Genomic DNA, 20,924 nt, shown 5'->3' with positions numbered 1-20,924 from the left:
GATCTAAGTTGCATGTGATCAAAATATGTGATAAACAGATGCTGTATTGCCTTCATACAGTCACATCTGAGTCCACTGTTGTACTTTATTAACTAATATGCATCAAGGCCATTTGATAAGAGGCTCAAGATAAAATAGTGTAAATAAACTTTAGGTTGAAGCTGGAGTAATACAGCAAGAGCTACTCTACTTATGTACTGTTTGTTTATCAAGATAAATATACTACTACTTATTGTATCTGTTTAAGTCATTGTGCTTATTGTTCTTGAGCATTGATACTTGTTAGACTTAAGCATCATGTGAACAAAAACATGTGATAGACTGACATCATCTTGCACTTCAGATGATCAACTGAATTCACTGATGCATATTCTGGTCAGTGTGTCACAAGGTCTGAAGGATTGGCTTGAGGATAGAATGAGATGAATAAACTTTAGCTTGAAGCTGGAGTTTACCAGCAAGAGTGAGCTGTCTTAAATACTGTGCAGGTCATAACTAATAATACTACTGCCTATTGTGTGTTGTCAAGTCCTTTGTGCCCATTGTTCTTGAGCATCATCATGGTACATAAAAGATTGATTGTATGTTGTTGGACAATGCTGTCATGTTAAAAGACAATGATAGATTTGGCTAGTTGTGATGACTAAGCCTTGTCCCACAGTCTTAAGCACCTATCTCTAGCACTCTGACTAAGCATGAATAGAGGTTAAAACAAGAAATAAAGTGAAAAATCATAACAATACTGTCTACAAAAGGGTTGTTATACATTGTTGAGTGTCATTGTCATGTCAAAAGACAATGACAGACTTGGCTTGTTATGATGACTAAGCTAGTCTCATGGTTCTAAGCACTAGTATAGGTACTCTGACTAAGCATAAATAGGAGTTAATCAATGAAAGAAATGAAAAAAAATCATAACAATCAGTAGCAGCATGGATAGTCAGATATTACTAAGCTTTCCAATAGATACAACAGATTCTATGCAATATCACATCTGACCTCTCCTTCTATGACATCTCTCTCTCTGCCTGAGTCTCCTTCCAGCCCCCAATCAGACCCATTCCCAAAGTCAGAATTAGTGACTCACATTCAAGGAGCATTCTAGAAGAAGAAAGACACTAATACCTCTCCTGACCCCAATAAACAGCTAGCAGAAACAACAACAATCATCTCACAGGGTTTAAGAACCTATGGGTCCTGCTGGGCTTCTCTCTAGTCCAAAACCATGAAGACAAGAATCTCTCTAATGACTTCTTTGATGATTATGAGTTATCCTTCAACTCGTTTACAGCTCCAGTTGAGCATGGGATTGAAAACCATGCTTTGGACTCTCTTGATGCTACTCAGATGGCTACAGGACCCTGATCCATTTCACTCCAGAACTCTGGACATGACTTGCTCTATGCAATACCAGAGTCCAGCCTGGCTTCCTTCTGACACAAGGCCACAGACTATGAGAGTGAGGCAGAAGAATATGAGAGACCAACTATTGGTGACAAAATTGACTACTATGTGAGAGACTTCACTGAGAAAGAAATACATGCAACAGGAGAGCAGACTGACCTTGATTAGACCAAGACTGAGCAAGTTCAATGACAGAACTTACATGATGAAGAGCAGTATGACTGCCAGTTTAGGTGGTGACAGTGTGAACTTGAAGCAGCCATCTGGTATGGATTATAAACAGAGTCAACTGTCTCTCCATTCAGAGAGTCCAGCACTCCTGCTAGCACTGACCCTTGGGCAGATTCAGCTGAGGCTGTCACCTCCAGTGAGGCTGTCAGACAGCACACTTATCTCTCTGCCAGAACAGCCAGGACTAGTATCATCAATACTGATACTATTCCCTTGCACACTGACTCCATACTTGATGCCTACAAGCTTAGAGTCTCTCTCAATGCCCACATCTCTGACCATAGCCTCCAATGATTTCTAAATGAAAGGATTACAGCTCTATTTCTCAATCCTAGGTTCTATTGAAACTTCTGCTGATATCACAGAGAATTAGAGGAGTACAGAATGCAGAGTGGCCACTGAGGTGATATTGAAATTGGAGCAGGACCTGTTGAGCAGTCTCCTGCTTAGCCTGGCTCCAGTACTACTAATAATGATGACAACCAGCTCTCTAGTGACTATCTGACCCTCAGACCCTCTAACCTCTGACCTGTATGATGACTACCATGCTGAGGACAGTGAGAAAGAGGAGGAAGGCATGAATGAGGGCAAGGAATGGATTCAGAACATCTCTCTTGAATGAGAGAAATGGAAATATTCTGAAGAAGAGACTGACAAAAAAGTGCTGGCCAATGAAATTCACAAAGCAGAAAAGAAGAATATGAGAGACTGTATAAGGAGGAGGTAGCCTTCTTATAGAGAGATGCTCAATGGTTAGCATCTGACATGAGGCAGAAGTATATTTATTTAAACAACAATGAACAGCAGGATATTTTACAATATTCTGCCACTAAATATGCTATTGACATCTATAACAGAAGGCATCCAAAAGACCAACTTGGAAAGTTGCCAAAGTACAAATCCAAGTTTAATATCCAACCAATGCCATAGAGTCCATCCATAAACCTGAAATGAGCTGTTTATATGGCGCCTTCTATCCAAACCAAGAGCAGCCAATATTCATACTCTATGCTATCAATCCAGACTTTGGCAACTCAGCTCTTCTGATCCTGACCACAGTCAATTCTCAGACTCATCAGGTTCCATAATCTATGGACCAGCAAGGGAAGCCACCTTCTTGGCAGACAGCTGCCATCAGATGAAGCTGAAGAGAGTGGCAAGGACCCTGTCAAGAATGACCTTGAAGCCATTTGTTTAGGGTTCACCATATGAAATGGGGTAATAGTATGCAAGGAGACAGGTCAGATGGGAAGTCCCATTGCAGATGACAATTCACTTTATTTATTCCCCAGCCCATCAACTGAATAATAGTGACCACTTTTTGATTAATAGCCTAATCCAATAGGGGTATTACCCAAAAATGCTGCTATTCTCCAATGCCACTCTGATTTATTGAGAAAGCCTCACCCTTTCAAGGGTGCATCTGATGATATTGACTGGTTTCTCATTGACTGCAAATAGTACTTTGAGATGTACACTGTATTTCTCAAAACTGATATGAACTGGATCATATTTGCCTCTTTGTACTTTAAGAATAAGGTGAAGACATAGTGAATCTTGATCTCCCCCAACTTTTACTCCATGACCAGGCAGCATCATTGACTGCCATCCTGACCAGTCTTCAAACAAATGCTCACCAATAAGTTTATTGATCTGACAGTGCAAGAAGTTCACAAATTGAAGGTCAAAGAATATAAGATGGGTGACAAGTCAGCCACCAAATACTTCAATAAACTGGAATAGCTTGCCAAGCTTGCAAGGATTCAGGATGATATCAACAGTAATAGAAGAATGGTTGAGATGCTCAAGCAGGGTGCTCTACTCTCCTATATCAAGATAATATCAGATATCAAGATAAACATTCTGAAAGAGTACAATGCTTAAAAGGAGTGAAAAGTGGAGATGTATAAAGAGAGATAGCAGCAAAAGGCAGAGCAATCAAATTTGCAGGAGTATTGCAAACTGAATCAGCCAATGAACTCCAAATCCAGCAATCAGACTACCCCTGCTAAGACTACCACCTCATCCTTATTGACAATCTCCAGCAACAGAACACAGAAGACAGGAATGGGAACTACATATATAGGGGCTGGCAAGCTGATGGACATTGACCACCTCAAAAAGGAGAGAAAGTGTTTCAATTGTGGACAGAAGAGTCACATATCATGGGATTGCTCAAAAAAGAGATGCATGCAAGAAGATATATGGGCACAAATCACTGAACTGCAAAAAGAAGCGGAACAACTTAGAACAGACACAAAGATTGAAGAGGTAAAAGATGGGGCTGACCAGTAAATGGTTCTACTGGGTCAGCTAATAAACAGAACAATATGTTGAATGTAGCTGTAAGACAGACTAATAGTATCTCTGTAGATACAAATATGTCCAAATTATCTGTGCATTGGAATATACTCCTTTTCTTAACTACTACACATGCATCAGAGAGACCACTGAAAGAAAAGACTCAATTGCCTACAGGCTAAACAGAGGGAGAGGCCCTCTACTAAATAGCTCAAACTATTCAATACCAAGTGGAGGTAGCAAGTCATCAGAGAAGCATCAACAGAAGAAGCAGCAAAGGCAGTACTCAAGAATTGGATACATAAGATCTAAGCCAAAGAAGTGATCAATGAGATGGTTGAAGGGATGAGAAGAATGGAACAATGTCAGATATTGGAATGGCTCAATAAACTCCATGGGCCAAGAAGATATGTCAGAAGAACCAAAACCCCAGAATAGGACCTGACTATAAAGGCTTAGATTGAGACTCTTATCAACTGATCCATCTTTATGGTGACTGCTCTGATCAACAGCAGATACACTGGCAGTTTTATTAATTATGCTTTTGTCAACAAGCACCAACTTCCCACTAGGGCAACTGCCACTCTTATACCAGTTTACAACACAGATGGAATCAAAAACCAAGCTGGTTTAATAACTGAATATGTCAAACTTCATCTAACTATTAGCAATCACTCAGAACAGATTGACTTGGCAGTCACCAATTTAGGAACCAAAGAAGTGTTTCTAGGTCATGACTGGCTCATCTGGCATAATCTCTTAGTCAACTGGAAGATTGGGTGAATTACTTTCACATATTGTAAGTGCTGAAAAATCCCATTTGAATTGCCCAACAAAGACCCTAAGGGCAGGTGGAATGAGGAGATGGAGGATGGTGAGACTATTCTTGCTATTGACATACAACAGGCACTGCACATCAGGGCTGTGCATCATGCTAATGACTTGGCAGCCAAGGCTAATATCAGCAAGAAAGAAAAGATATTCAAAGAGATAGTTCTAGAATAGGCTCATAATTATTGAGACCTGTTTGAAAAAGAAAGTTTCAACAAACTACCAGAACCAAAGCCCTGAGACCATGCCATCAAGCTCATCCCAAATGCAAATGTGAACCTCAACTGCAAAATCTACTCTCTCAGCAATAATAAGCAACAAGAACTTGATAAGTTCTTAGATGAAAACCTCTCCAGCAGATGAATTTAACCCTCAAAATTCCTAATGGCCTCTCTATTCTTCTTCATTAAGAAGGACAGCAAACTTCAACCAGTGCAGAATTATCAGAAGCTAAACAAGATCATGATCAAGAATTGTTATCTACTTTTCTTGATCTCTGAGTTAATAGACAAACTGTAGGGAGCAAAATACTATACAAAACTCAACATCAGATGGGAATATAATAACATATGAATCAAGGAGGGTGATGAGTGGAAGGTGGCTTTTTGGACCAACTGCAGACTTTTTAAGCCAACAGTTATGTTCTTTGGACTTACCAACTCCCTTGTGACCTTCTAATAGATGATGAACAATATTTTCAAAGACCTCATTGCCATCAGAAAGGTTATGATCTATTTGAGTGATATCTTAATTATGTCTAAGGATCAAGCAGAACATCAAAAACTAGTCTGATGAGTACTTGAACTTATGAGGAAGCATAAACTCTTTCTCAAGACTGAGAAGTGTGAGTTTGAGATGCTAGAAACAAAATACCTTAGAGTTATCATTAGTAAAGGAAGCATTTGGATAAACCTCATTAAAGTTGCAGGGGTAACTGAATGGCTGGTACTGACAAAAAAGAAGAAACTCCAGTCCTTCTTAGGCTTTACCAACTTCTATCACTGATTCATCAGAGACTACAGCAAGATTGTCTGACCAATGACACAATTAATGGGGAATGCCCCATGGAGTTGGAGATACTCCCAACAACAAGTATTTGATGACCTAAAATGATGACTTGCAGAGGACATCATTCTCATGATCCCAATCTAAGAAGGGAAATTCTGAGTTGAGGCTGATTCTAATAAAGGAGCAATTGAGGCAGTATTGTTCCAGGAGCAAAATGAGAAGTGATAACTGATAGCCTTTCTCTTTAAGGACCTGATGGTAACCAAATGGAACTATGAGATTTATGATAAGGAACTACTTGCAATAATGCTCATCTTGGAAGAGTAGTGTCATTATCTAATTGAAGCAACCCAGACTCTCAAAGTCTGAATGAATCATTAAAACCTCCAATATTTCTATTCACCTCAGAAACTCAATTGGTGACAGGCCTGCTGAATAATCAAACTATCCAAATACAAATACACACTACATTATAAAGCTGGAGTAGCTAACAAGAAGGCTGATCTTCTCAGCTGACAGATGGATCATGACTAGAGAAGAGAGGACAATGAGGAGGGTGGTATTATTGAAATCTGAATATTTTAGAGTGATAATAATGCCAACAGAAGAAAAGATCTATGAGCAGATCAAGAGTGCAATGAGGGACAACAGTAAATAGAATCAGCAAGTGGCCTCATTGCTCAATTATGAATACAGAATGACTAAGAAAGGAGAACTGATCTGCTATGATAAGTGGATCTATATCCTCAGAGACCAGCAACTTTATGACAAAATCATCACCACATGTCATGATCACACAACTGCAGGGTATCTGAATATCACAAAAACCAAGAAACTGGTCTTATGTGAATACTGGTGGCCAAAGATAGGCCAGAATATCAAATAGTATATAAAGAGATGTGAGACCTGTCAACAAAGTAAATTATCAACACAATCATGAGCAGTGCCACTCTATCTGAATGAGGTCCCACAAGCACCATGCACTCACATCTCAGTGGATATGATCACTGGACTGCCAGACTGTAATGGCTATGATATAATCATTGTCATTGTCAATCAATTTTCTAAGGCAACCATTCTAATCACATGCTCCATAGAGTTAAACTCAGAAGGCTGGACTAAGATTCTTTATGACAAAGTGTATGCTAAATATGGCATGCCCTAAGTCATAATCTTAGATTGAAGCCCACAATTTGTCTCAAAGTTTCTCAACAACCTCTACCACCTCCTTAACATCTGATGCAATGCCTCCATGGCTTACCATCCACAAATGAACAGACAAACTGAGCACACAAACTAAGAAATCAAAAAGTATCTTCATCTATTTATTAACTATAGGCAAGACAATTAGATCAAATGACTCACCCTCATGGCCTTTCAACACAATAACCATGTTCACTTGGCAACTGGCAAAACCCCCTTCTTTATCAATCACAGCCATCATCCCAATGTTTCCCAGACTGAATGTGTCTATACTATGACATTTGCATTCTCTGACTTTGCCTATACTATAATCACAATTCATAATGAAATCTGTACTATGCTTGAAAAGGCAGCCACCTCAACAAAGGTGCAATATGATAAACACCACAACCCTGCTCATATCTATAATATAAATAACAAAGTCTGGTTGGACACAACCAACCTCTATTTACTCTGCCCAAAAAAAAAACTCACAGACAAGTGCACTGATCCTTTCTCAATCACAGTGAAAGTTGGTACTTTTGCATATAAACTTTGTCTCCTCACTGCATGGAAAATTCATGATGTCTTCAATGAATCTCTGCTAACCCCTTTCATCACACTCACTTTTCCAAATCAAGAATGCCCACTGTCTCTGCTTCTCAACTTAATCAATAATAAAAAACATTATGAAATTAATTAAATATTAAATCATTACTTTCACAAAGTACACACATACAGAGGCAATATGACTATGACAGTGGATTATTTGGTCAGTTAGAAGGACTATAGTCCAGAATCTAACTAATAAATAAATGAAAAACATATGAACACTGCTGATGCTATACAGAACTACAAACTATCTCTAAATTAAGTCATTAAAATGATGGTCTTAAAGAGGAAATAATATTATAATTTTTTTATATTTTCTCTTTCTTTTCTTCACATTAACTCTTATTTATGCTTAGTCAGAGTGCTTAGATCAGCACTTAAGACCATAGGACAGGCTTAGTCATCACAACAAGCTGATTTATTATTGTCCTCTGATATAATGATAAACTCTTGATGATGCACAATGGCCTTTTGTAGATAGTAATGACATCCAAAGACAATGGGTACAAAGACCTAGACCAGTATAATAGGCAGTAGTATAATTATCTTGACAGATGAGTAGTATATAAGTAGGCAGGCTCTCACTAGTATAACTTTAGCTTCAAGCTAAAGTTTATTCTTATACCACTTCACTCTTGAGCCAATTCTAAAGGCCTTGAAGCTCTTGGTCAACAAAGTACAATAGTGAACTCTAGCATGACTGTATAAACTCAATACAGCACTAGTTTATCACATGTTTTGATCATATGCAACTTGAGTCTAACAGTTGGCAACTTGAGTGACTCACACTTGTCACTATTCTATTTATACTTAGTATTAGTAAATAAATAGTATAAGTAGTATAAGTAGAGTACTATATAATATAAGAGAGAAAAGCACATTATAGAGATCCAGAGGAAGTTGCTTGCCTATAAGTATCTTACCTTGGACATCTTTTAGATCCAATACACACACCCAAAGTTATAGTTCTCTATAGCTCTTGGAGAAATAATAGCTAGCAAACTTTCTGATTACCATACAGTTGTTAAAATGTTGAATACTTATCTCAGCTTCAAAAATCATGCTAGATCTTTACAGATTACCTTTGCATGGTATTCTCAATATTTAAGTTCACTTGCATACATGTGTGCTTTAAAGAGCAGTCTGAAGCTAAGATTGGGCTCTTTAGTCACTAACAATCCAGTACAACTATTTTTGAACCTAGAAAACAACACCACTTGACTCTTTTGAATTAGACACCTTAGAGATTCCAATAATAATAGTTTGCACCACTTCATATCCAGATTCATATATGACATTTGTTATGATTTTTCTGCTTATCTTATTTTATCAGACACCTATCTAATCATAGGCATCTATCTCTTATCTATCTGGCTGAACCAGTAATCATGACCATACCAGATGGCTTATGCTATTATACTACAGCTTATGACCAATGACTTGACAATAGATGGTATTTAATTGTTTCATGCATATACCACATGCTCTTTAGTTTCAGACCACAAACAGACATAATAAGTAGAACTATATTTATCACACTCAGAAACATATATAAATAGCATAGCTTGCACTGTAGTAGACTCAGCTTTGAGCTAAAGTTTATTCTATACTATTCACTCTCAAGCCACTTGCAAATGCCTTGAACCTCACACTGAGTCAGACATAAAAGTGGACTCTGGAGTGATTGTCAAACATGATACAATGCCAGTTTATGATGAGTTTGGACTCATGTGATGCCTGGATCTAACAATTAGCTTAAAGCTTAATCTGCCTTTCTCTCAGCTATCATTGAGAGTATTGCATAGAATCTGCTCTTTATTTTGCTATTTCAGTCTTCATCTCTGCCTTTGTAGCAATCCTGCTTTTCATCTACACCTCTTATGTCTATAGATGTTCAAATGTGTATTTTATTTGACTCTAATGTGTGGAAAGACTCAGCCAGAGATATACAGATTATACATCATTAGAATATGAAAATATATATCTTCATTCCTTAAAGTCATTCAAATGAACTTTAATCATCATGATCTTATAGTTAGTAGTCACTTTCACATCATCTTGTCACACTTTATTATAGGTGTTTCTTTCTCTCCATAATACTTATGTTAATTCCAAATTGATATTTGATGCTTAGTTTCTTACTGTTACAGCTACATTTGGTGAGCTTTTTCTTGTTTATAAGGATGAGAAACATAAGTCAAATTTATTACAGGTGTAGGGGTCTATGAGCCTCTCTGCTTCTGTAGTTATTGTATAGCACTTACTCAAGAATAGTGTTTCAGATGCTATATATGCTGCATAAGCACTCTGAAAATCATTGCTATTTTCTTCATTGATTACATTATCAGATACATCCTGAAAAGCTTTATGAACATTTCAGACATGATAGTAAACCTTTGGCTTTTGATTCAGACAGGCATAAGGATCTTACTATGATAGGCATCTATATATATAAAATTTTCCATCATCTCTATTGCAGATTTCATTATCATCAGTGCAATGTGCTTTTATCTGCACAGGGCAGATTAATGATCAGCATCTCCAGATGTGTATTTTGCAGTCATAGTAAAGTATATCTATCTGCTCATAGAGTGAAAGGACTTCTTACAATACTACCAAGATAATTGTGAGATTAATGTGGCTCACAGTAATATCTGGACTGGTGATGAGGTATGGATCTCAAGTATGCAATGTATTTCAAATTAATCATCAGCAAACTTAACTTATGCTCTTTTTTACTCTCATTGCAGTGGTTACTCTCATTCAGTACTTGTTTAATTCTTCTTGAATCTGATCCCAGTTTACAGTATATTGTCTGATTCAATTCTCTCATTTTTGAAGCAATCAACTTTGTTTTATCAAGGTGTCAGTATATACATCTTAACCAGCTTTGCAAAACTGAGGTGTCACCAACAGTGTATATAAACTCTTTACTCACTATGCAAGTCTAGCCTTACCACCTTTTTATTTGCTAACTCTCTTCTCAGACTCAATTCACACAAGATTTCAATATGATCTGTCAAAAAAGGATGTCACCTTATCAAAAATATAATGAGATTTGCTACTCCTGTCACTGAAAGTGAGACTGCTGATTCTGGAGAGACTGTATATACAATCTTTTTTGTGACCAAGACTGACTATCTAAAACTGTCATTGAGGGTATCACCATATCAGATCTCTCTGTAGCTAAAGCAGAGACAGTATGTATAATGTGCATATTGATATTTCATTTATCTGAACTTTTCTTTCAGAATAGCATACTGTCTTTTCCTGCAATAGAAGAAAATCAGTCATAGTTTGAGTAGTATGAGTCACACAATAGTAAGTGTAGTGACATAGTTTACTCTATTTAGTTTAATTCTCTGTCTTTCTGTCCAAATATAACCAGATTGTAATTAGACATTGATCTAGATGCAAGCACTTTCTACTAGAAGATGCTTAGAGCACAAGCATAAGTGAAGGTTCACTCACCTGCTTCTTCTGTGATAAGCTGATGATGGTGTCCTTGATAAACACATTCAGAATAATCTATAGTGGTCAGTTGTAGAGGTGCTAGTAGAAAGAATATTTATCTGGCATTATTCAGTAGAATATCAATGATGGTTAGAAATCTATATTGAGTTCAAGCATATCATTCCTTTGGCTTTAATGCTGTATTAGTAGAATATATTATGAATATAACTAGTGGTCTGTACTACTTCCATGCCAGATGCAAGGTTTGATAGGCTGGCTTGGTTTAATTTCTTTGAGAAAGTTTATATATTATTGTATTCTGATTGATCAACAAATTTATAGGCTATTTCTTGTTTGATAGAGCTTCTTCTGTATATGACAATAGCAAAAGCTTGCTGAAGATGAAGTATCTATCTCAACTGCTAATCTCAGTGGCCCTGAATTTGATGGTTGCCACTGAGATTGACAGAGACTGACTGGATTGACTATCATTATAATTTATTATATGAGTATAACCAGAGTAAGTTCAAACCCCTATCTGTTGCTTCATAGTGGATTGTGCACTTGGTTTCTTGCTACAAAATTTCTCATAATCTATATCACTCAGGAGTGTAGAATCTATTGGTCTGCCAGAGTCAGGTGAGAAGAAAAGAATGAGCCAGGCATCATGTTCCACTGATGCTGTTTGGTCTGACTCAGTTTGAAAGAACCCTGAATCAGCTAAGTTGTGCCAGCTTCTTAACTCATGTGCCTGCATGACCATGATCTACCCATGGCCCATAGGCTGCAAGCTTTCAGCCACAAGGCCTGTGAAGCATATAAAAGTGCATATGTCAAACAATATGTGTGTCCTCTTTGAATGCACATGCTCTGCATGACAAGCTGGAGAGCCAAGAAGGAGCATTGATCTGTCTTAGCCTCTTTATGGTCTTCTCACTGCTCCTGCTTGCTTAGCTTATAGATAGCAGATGTCACCATCCACACTTCTCTATCTGCTCTACAGACATATTCTGAATCCCCTCTGGCTCAATGCTAGGGATCCTGTCATACATCAAGCTCTAGAATAAGCTAGATCCTCCTGTTATCCAGTCTCAGACTCACATTCTTATTCACTAAAAAGAATAAGACTGAAAAAAATGACATTCATTTGATATGAAATGTGAAAGTCATCTTTCTCTTGGGGCTGCAGGATACCCTTGGACAGCCAGAGTTGTTTCTGATGCCCTTCATTTTTACATCTGAAACATCTCATCTGTCAATAAGAATATATCTCTCAGTGCTAAGCTTAATCTGTACAGTGATTTAGCTGCTGGTTTTTCTTGTATCTGTTTTAGAAAAATTTTTTGCAGAAAGTGAGCTATCAAGAGGTGACTATTGTGGCTGAGGGTGGAGTGATGCATCTCTTGCCAAATGAGATCCAGAATAGGAAAAAAGATCTGAATCAAACAAACACAAGTCACTTGAGGTTGATCTGAACAAAACAATATACAAAACAGATAGTCAATGCAACAACATCATCTGTTTGAGCATCCAAAGGCATAAAGATTATCAGAAAATCCAATAATCTTATCTTCTTGATCCTCATAGGTACTTGATCAGAAACTTGCAGGCCTGAAATTTGTTTTGGATTTGCACAGTGCATATACATTTGGAAGGATTATTTTCATAATTGGTTATAGTAGCATTGTTGCATTATAGAGGCATGCTTGTGATATAGTGCTTAAGAGTACTCAGAGAGAGATAGAGATATGAACAGTCTATAGTCTAGGCTTATCATTCAAATATTCACAAGATGATCTTTAGCTGTGACTGTGGCTGGGTACAGATATGAGATTAAATCAACTGATATTCAAGCAGTATTCAGGGGATTAGGTTTGAGATTTTATTCATCAGAGTGACAAATGCAGTTGAAAGGGATATGAGAAGAGGTATATCATCTGTTTTGAATGAGAGCATAAGGGAATGTTTAGTTTGAGCTAAAAGCATTCTGATAGTCATGATGACTACTATCAAAGAGGTGCTGCTGTCACCAAAAACTATTAAATGAATTATCAGTAAAAGTCTATGACATAAATAAAAAGGTAGCTATGCTTGCCTTCTTTTTCTAGTCCAGTTGTTGTTACAATTTTTCCTTTTTCTTTTCCTCTTTTCTTTAATGAATAACACCTATCTATGCTTAGTCAGAGTGCTAAACCAGTGCTTAGGACTATGAGACCAGCTTAGTCATTACAACAAGCTCAGTTGATCATTATCCTTCAATGCAATAGTATCACTTGACAATGCACAATTACTCTTTTACAGACAGTAGCAATGCTCAAGGACAATGAGCACAATAACTAGGACAGACATAATAAGTAAGAACATTTATAGTAGCACAATAACTTGTATATAAGCAGAGCAGCTCTCACTGGTATAACCCAGCTTCAAGCTAAAGTTTATCTATACTATTCTACTCTTGAGCCAATTCTAAAGACTTTATAATATGACAATCCACAACTATATACAGTGAACTCTGTCATTCCACTTGAAGTGCAAAGTGACAATAGTTTATCATGTGTTTGTGATCATGTGAAGCTCAGGTCTAACAGTTGTGAACACCATCAATGACTTGGACCCATTGCATAGATGATATCTGTTGCATCACAGATACACTGCATGGTATAATAGCTTTCAATCATTTATTGACTAACAAGACAGATTGACCATATCAGAAAGTGCATAGAACCAAACAGACTTTCTTGATGGTGCAGACAGCACTGATCCTGACAGAGTCTTCTCTGGTTCACACTGAGGCAACCAAGACAGTGCAAATAGGCAAAACTACAGGATGAGTAAATCAGCATCTGTAGATATAGATCAATCACATGAATTTATATCCATGAGACCTTTTTTTTTTTTGCTGTTTTCTGGATTTCTGGAGAAGAACAGGTGAGATGAGGCTGTTCATGCTGATGATCACAAGCACCACACAATGATCCATCAATTTTTACATTATTAACAAAGAAAGATGTGTATGATATCTTCAAGCATAATATTATCTAAAGAGTTCTGATGTTGTTGACATTAAAAGGGTGCCTGTACTATCTTACTCATCTTGATCAATGCTGACAAAAGAAGGGAGGAGTTTGGTTTGGAGTGCTTGATTAGTTTGATGGCAGAAGCATTGATGGCATCATCTTATATCAGTTTGTGTGGAAGAAACACAGACTCTTGAATAATATTATCTTGTAGCAAGCATTGAAAGGATTGTGGCATCACTGAAGTATATGTTGTGTTTCAGAACAAGTTCATCTTTGTGATAGCTTAACATATGACTAGAAATGATACAGGAGATGTCTTCAGGAGCATGGATCTATTGAGAGAGAAAATATCAAGGTCCTTTCTGTGCAGACTAAAAAAGTCACTCAAATTCAGGCTTTTGGATGCTGGTTAAGGATCTTGAGAGAAATTAGTTAGGCTGTACCAGAGGTTAATCATTAATCCTCTGCATCTCAACTATAATTTTCAACTGCAGCCTTCAATGGATAGCAGTTTACATCAAGGCATGCTTGCTTATAAATGAAGGTAATCTATAAAGGATGCATTGTTTTATTATCTATATACTATGAAAGAGTTTCTTTGCCTATACCAGCCAATAGGATCACAGAAGGATGGGAATGTCATACACATGATCTGGAATCAGAGAAAATCATTCAAAAAGGTGTAGCTGTCCTCAGGTAATCTAGAGTAGATGCAAAGTGTGAAGCATGGCCAGGCCTTGGATGAAGCCATAAAGTCCTGGGATACATAAAAGGTATGGAGCCCATTAGCTGGATAGCTTCTAGCACAGACATTGGAGTATATTCATTCATTCTCATCAGTAGTCAAGACTTGGTCTTCATTCTGTTCTCTGTGCAAGTGAAGGCTCTGAACAATCTAGCACATGGTCAAAGTTCATCATAATGAAGATGAAAACCTTAAAAACATACATTCAGTTGCCCCATTTCTCAAGCATACTGGCTGTCATCCTCCAGGTATGCTGCTGTACTTCAAGGTTGAGCCGTGAGCCGGCACGGACACATCGATCCGATCTCCATCAAAATTCTTTCCACCTCGGCATTTTCCGGCGTCCAATTCAATTGAAGCAGTACTGTGATGTGGCATTCAAATCATCTCTCTGGAATACAAAATCAATTGACGAAATCAATTGATCATCACGGGCTGACAGCCGTGGCCCCGTAGCTCAGAGCATAGGAATCATCAAGCGGGGCGAACAAATATCCGCGATCATTCAAACGGTGGTGCATTTTGTACGAAACAAGGTCCCGGTCCCCCCAAAAACTCCCGTTATCTGGCAGATACGTTTGTGAGCGCTTTCACAACTGCTTGCCCTCTTCCCAAGTTCTTAGAATTGATTCGCCAGCTTGTTCGCTCTTTTATTACTTGCGCCGAAATTGAACATAACATCACGTATGTGGTTCTCCGGATGGATGGATGGAGCCCACGCTGGTCATGTCAGGCTCCGGTATCCTTGGTCTTAGCGCTGAGCGGTACCTGCATCTGATATTCTCACCATCAGTGTTGCAGGGGTCAGGGCGTGTCTTTTGCTCTCCCTCCAGCAGTGCAGTGGACAGGATTCGTACGCGGACATGAGTTGCCTAGTGTACTTCATTATCGTTTCTCTGATGGCTGTCACTCTTGCATCGGCTTCAACAATAGTCCCGCGCGGGCCCCAGACTAATGCAACTTGCACCAGTGATTATGATTGGACTGACAACGAATCAGGTTTGAGTCCTTGTCTGCTGGCGTCGTATTTGTTGGGATCCTGTTTGACCGGTGGTGCGTGCATTGATAGTGGCTTCTTTAAGCGACTGATATGTCGATCGGGTGCAGATTACGGCGTATGGGCTTTACCGGCCGACTCCCATTATAATCCTCCGAATGTCGGTACCATGTCGTCGACTCCATGCTCATGGTACGTCAGAATTGTATCTCTTCTCGATTGTTTTATCTTAGGATCTGGCGTAGTTCTTGGTCCGTTTATAACCTCTTGAGTGCCTGCACGGTATGCCAAGGCAACGTGAATTCCGTTCTGAGGTGAGGATATCTTCTCTTCCATCAAAACAGTTCACCATGCTGAATGTCATTAGCTGGGCCTACTACAAAGCAGAATGTCCGGACGACGACTTGTCCACGACAACGTAAGACCACCTCGGAATTCGGATTTAAGGATTCTATTCACAATTTTTTCAGGTTCTATCCTTACGATAAAGGTTATGAACTTCCTGAACCGGCTTCCATTCCGTACTGGGCCACCCAAAATCGTTAGTTGACTTGGTCATATTTCTTCGGAGGGAGATTGTTCACCATCTACTAAGATGATAGCGCTGAATTGGCCTGATGGGGGTTTTGATTCCTCGGATGCCAAAAACATGTCTTCTCAAGGTGGGTCGAAGTTGACCGCACTTCGAATCATGTACAACTGACATATTTCAACAGATCATCCTGATCTTACTTCGGATAATGGCACCGCCAGTAGTAATGGCTCTTCCACTCCCGTCGGTCCCATCGTCGGAGGCGTTGTGGGCGTTGCTCTCTCCGCCCTTATTGCTTTCTTCCTTTTCCGACACCATCGTCGGCATGGATCTACTACTAAAAGTGCAGATCGAACCAGTGGACAGGCAAACGGGGACATATACTCTACAATGCACCTCCGATCTAACTCAGCGATGACCCAGATCTCCGTCCCTACCTCATTCCACTCCAGCAGTATAGTCTACATGATGAACCACTTACCTTCACAAGTGCAGAGGGAGCTTGTGAAATGTGAATGCTTTGGCATAGAAGATGTTAGACATGCACCTAGGTTAAAATCAAGTGTACACATATCTTTAGAATGTAGGGCTGCATAGAGAAAATGGTTTCTTGGAGCTGGTCAATATGCCAAGATGAATAATCATGGGTGACCAGAAGATAATGCCGGTGAACCCAGGTCCTATCCCTATACAGGGATCCTCGACCATGTCTTGATTTCATACGCAAATCCAAAACTAGATCCGAAATAAACCGATGTGTATAAGTCAAGACATAATCGAGGATCCCCGATTTGTCTTGGCATTTTCGTATAAAAGGGCGGAAACTTGGCTCGAGTCATTTCTAGCAGTAACCACCACCACCACCACCGCTCTGGAGATGAACGCCCTCCCGTACGTTGACTTCCAGCCTCTACAAATGAATGGCGTCCCATCTTCGCGGCCTGAGGATTCACATGAGACAGAGAGTCCAACCCAATCTTCAGGACCTCCGTTTTCCCAGAACGACCGATACGACTACCTCTTCGATTCCATGCAGGATGCCGCTTCTTTCGTGCAGATGATTTTCAGAGACGACATCTCCAAAGACTTTATCTCTTACCTTCAGTCAACGGCGGACAAGCCCATCATTTCTGGCGACACTTCGACATTTCTCTTGGACCCTCCTTTGGCTCCTCCCGCGACACCATCTACCCCACTGGAGTTGGACTACGAGTCGCCACTCTCAACACCACCTACTGTGTTCGTCAATGTATCGGCACTCACATCTTCCTCATCGTCCCCAGCACCCTCTTCATTCTTCCCAGAGCAACTTCCTGACCCATCGCCTTCTCCTGAGGCAAACGCACAGCCCGCTTGTCAGAACTTCTCGCCATTTAGGATGCTACAGTCTGACTCGGAGGTATCCTTAGCTTCTAACCCGCAGACGGAATCACCACGATCGGAGTCCGAATTTTCCTACCACAGAGACGACGAATCGGATTCTGATTCTGCCTACTGCCCTAGTCCAGGACCCTCGACCACCAGAAAGAGAACTCGGTCGACCACGACGACGAAGCACTTGGGCAAGAAGGACGGCCGTGGCAATAAGAAAAGTCGTGGAAGGAAAGTTCCCGTTGCTCCGGAGTTCCGTCAAGATGATCAGTTTGAAGCAGAGCATTACACACCGATTGCATCGATTCCGTTCGGCTTGAGGAAGATAGGCCGTCGCAGCAAGGGCGACAGGCCATACGTTTGCGCGTACGGAGGATGCGGAAAGAGCTTCGGTCGAGGCGAGCATCTGAAGAGGCATATCAAGGGCCTCCACATATGCCAAAAGCGTGCGCTCGACCTTTTCTCTCGGTTCCGGTGCTCACAACTCCCTAGCTCATAAATGTCTGAAAAAAGGCTGCCTGAGGTCTTTCAGCAGGCAAGACAATCTGAAGCATCATATGAGTATCTCCCATTGAGGCAATTGTCTCTCGCGTTGCCCATTTTCCCTCACCCGCAAAGCTAAGAACTTCTAACATTCTCTTCATCTCGTTGCTCTCCATTGAAATCTGTCGACTATCCTGAACCATGTGTTGAACGAGACATGTAATATCCGATGCAGTCCCGACTATATTGTATGCCATCCATTATAGACTCTTTTGTTTTTCCACACCCCTGAACTTCATACTGACAGTATATATATCATGTAGTTACTTCTGCAACCTCAGTCATTTCACCTGTACTGTGCTGACTGAGGTATGTGTTATCTAGCTCATATACCTTGCATACTTTACTTACTCACTCTTTAGTTGTGATTATATTGTTCATCTTACATTAGGTATGGGTACACCACCAATACAGTCATTTCACCCACACTGTGCCAACTGAGTTCTGATTACATTGTTCATCTTACATTAGGTTATGTGGCCCTACCCTAGTCTCTGAACCAGTCAAGGAGAACACACAGTACAATTTACCCACAAGAGCAACTCAATACCCACAACTATTTACATGAATAACTATAACCCCTAACCATGTCAACAACAAGCCCTTCTGTCACCCAACTTCTCAAAGCCTCTCAGTTCAATGGAAAAAACCTTGCATCTTGGCAGGTTAAGATCACTGAAATTATCAGTGGTAAAGGCTTATGGGGATATGTGGGTGGGACAAATCTATGCCCACCTACCACCCAGAAAACTATGGACACAACACTGGCTACCACACTGTTCCCACTGAATCTCATACCACTATACTCATCCACACTGTCATATGATGAATGGAAATTCTGCAACTCCCACATATGCTTGCATATCATTCTCAATGTCTCCAACCCTATTGGGTTAGGGTTAAGACAACAGGCACAGTGAAGGAGGCATAGGACTCACTAATAAACACCTATGCTATTCAAAATGGTATGGCACTATCTGAAGCTCAATGGATACTTCAGAACACAAAGTATACAGAGGGTGCTGATATAGATACTCACATCCAGGACCTCTGCACAAAGCATGCTGCTGTTAATAACTTATCCAAAACTAGATGGGAATTAACCAACAAAGGCTTCTGAGGAATCATAGATGTGAGGCTTACAGCATTAGAGAAGCCCCTAAAAGTCATAGTGGGAGTGACAAAGAACTGGTTCACAATGGAGTCATTTCTGTTTAGACTGAACCTAAAAAGGTACCCTGTTTCATTGGTTTCATAGGACTGAGTTGTCATCTAAAGGTAAGTCATGTTGGTGAACACCTAAACTTTATCAGCTCAGTGCATACTCAAATTGAAATCTGTATAAGGTGTTGCACATGTTAATTTAGTTGGTTGGTTGGCTTGGATAACTGATAGCATCATGCAATACTTATCTGATAGGAGAAGAGAATACAAGACATTGGAGTAAACAGGCTGATGAGTTTGCCTGTCAATGCTGTACTGCACAATCTTATTTGCTTTCTGTAATAAAAATTTGAAATTTAGTCTCAAGTCAAAAAAAAGTATTTTATCTATTTTACCTCTAGAATACCTCATTTGTGCTGATCCCTGGATGATAAGCATCAGAGTCATCTAGGATGCAAACTCCATCTGAGCAATTTGAATATATTAGCTTGTTAGTACAAACAGTTCTGATTCTGTTAGGCCAATTCCAGTAGTTCTTGTATAGCTAGTTGTTAGATCTAGCTTGCACATGACTTGGACACATGATAAACTAGCACTGCATCATGTTTGTATAGTCTTGCTAGAGTTCATTTGATGTATTATATCAGACAAATGCTTTAAAGCCAAAGACAAGTTAGGCTCAAGAGAAAATAGTGTGAAATAAACTTATAGCTCAAAGCTGGATTACTACAGTGAGAGCTATCCTACTTATATACTGTCCTGGATCATAATAAATATACTACTGCCTATTGTACTGTCCTGAATTATGCTGCTTATTCTGTCTGGTTGTCAGAGAGTAGACAATAGGAAATAGTTTGTAGACAAGATAATCAAGTACAATAGTACTGTCAGTCTGTTGTAATTATATAACCTTCCCTGCATCCTCAGATAAGCACCCAAGATAAGATAGGCACTCTGATAAGATAAAAAGTAAAAATAATAAGATAAGAGAAAAATTATAATATCACCTTCCTCTTAAGACTATCATTCTGATGGATTAATTAATGGAGATTTTATAGTCACAAATAGTGTCCTCTGCATTCAGGTCATGCTCATGGATCTATTGATTGGATTCTGGTCCATAGTTCTTCCATTTGATGAGATAATAAACCATAGTATGGCTGCTACCACTGTGTGCTTGCACTTTTTAGAGTTTATAATCCAAAATTTGTTTAACTTTATAGTGTTCTTTATTTTCAATCAGGATTAGTTTGGATGGAGGTGGAATTTCCTGATTAGAAAAGGTGGGAGTGATTTGTTAAAGACTGGATGTATGCACTAGTTGTCAGGCAGTTGAAGGTAGTATGTGAAGGTGCCAACTTTTGTGAGAACAGAAAAGAGGTGAGTGCATTTGTTGGTAAGTTTGCATTTTAGGCAGAGAAGATGAAGGTTGCTGGCATTAAGCCAGACCTTGTCATTGATAGAGTATTCACAGGCTGGTTGTCAGTATTTATCATATTGTGCCTTTATAGCAGCAGCCAGCTTCTTGAG

General features: G+C 39.3%; 2 protein-coding genes across 2 annotated transcripts; both read left to right on the top strand.

Moving 5' to 3' along the window:
- Positions 1-15,431: 15,431 nt before the first annotated feature.
- On the top strand, positions 15,432-16,452 carry BT62DRAFT_327161 (uncharacterized protein). Its single transcript, XM_043180510.1, has 6 exons — positions 15,432-15,840; positions 15,895-15,976; positions 16,030-16,098; positions 16,152-16,202; positions 16,255-16,325; positions 16,380-16,452. Exons 1-6 carry the CDS (start codon positions 15,651-15,653, stop codon positions 16,400-16,402), a joined length of 486 nt encoding a protein of 161 aa, XP_043036852.1. The 5' UTR covers positions 15,432-15,650; the 3' UTR covers positions 16,403-16,452.
- Positions 16,453-18,030: 1,578 nt separating this feature from the next.
- On the top strand, positions 18,031-18,247 carry BT62DRAFT_848870 (uncharacterized protein; the record flags this gene model as incomplete). Its single annotated transcript, XM_043182463.1, has 2 exons — positions 18,031-18,133; positions 18,180-18,247. Coding segments are annotated over 2 exons (171 nt in total), but the record flags the coding sequence as incomplete, so codon positions are not given.
- Between the last annotated feature and the right edge of the window lie 2,677 nt (positions 18,248-20,924).

Source organism: Guyanagaster necrorhizus (assembly GCF_019112545.1).
Source record: "Guyanagaster necrorhizus MCA 3950 unplaced genomic scaffold BT62scaffold_23, whole genome shotgun sequence".
Lineage (NCBI taxonomy): Eukaryota > Fungi > Basidiomycota > Agaricomycetes > Agaricales > Physalacriaceae > Guyanagaster > Guyanagaster necrorhizus.
Note: the sequence above shows the minus strand (reverse complement) of the source record. Positions and strands in the feature narration are given on the sequence as shown.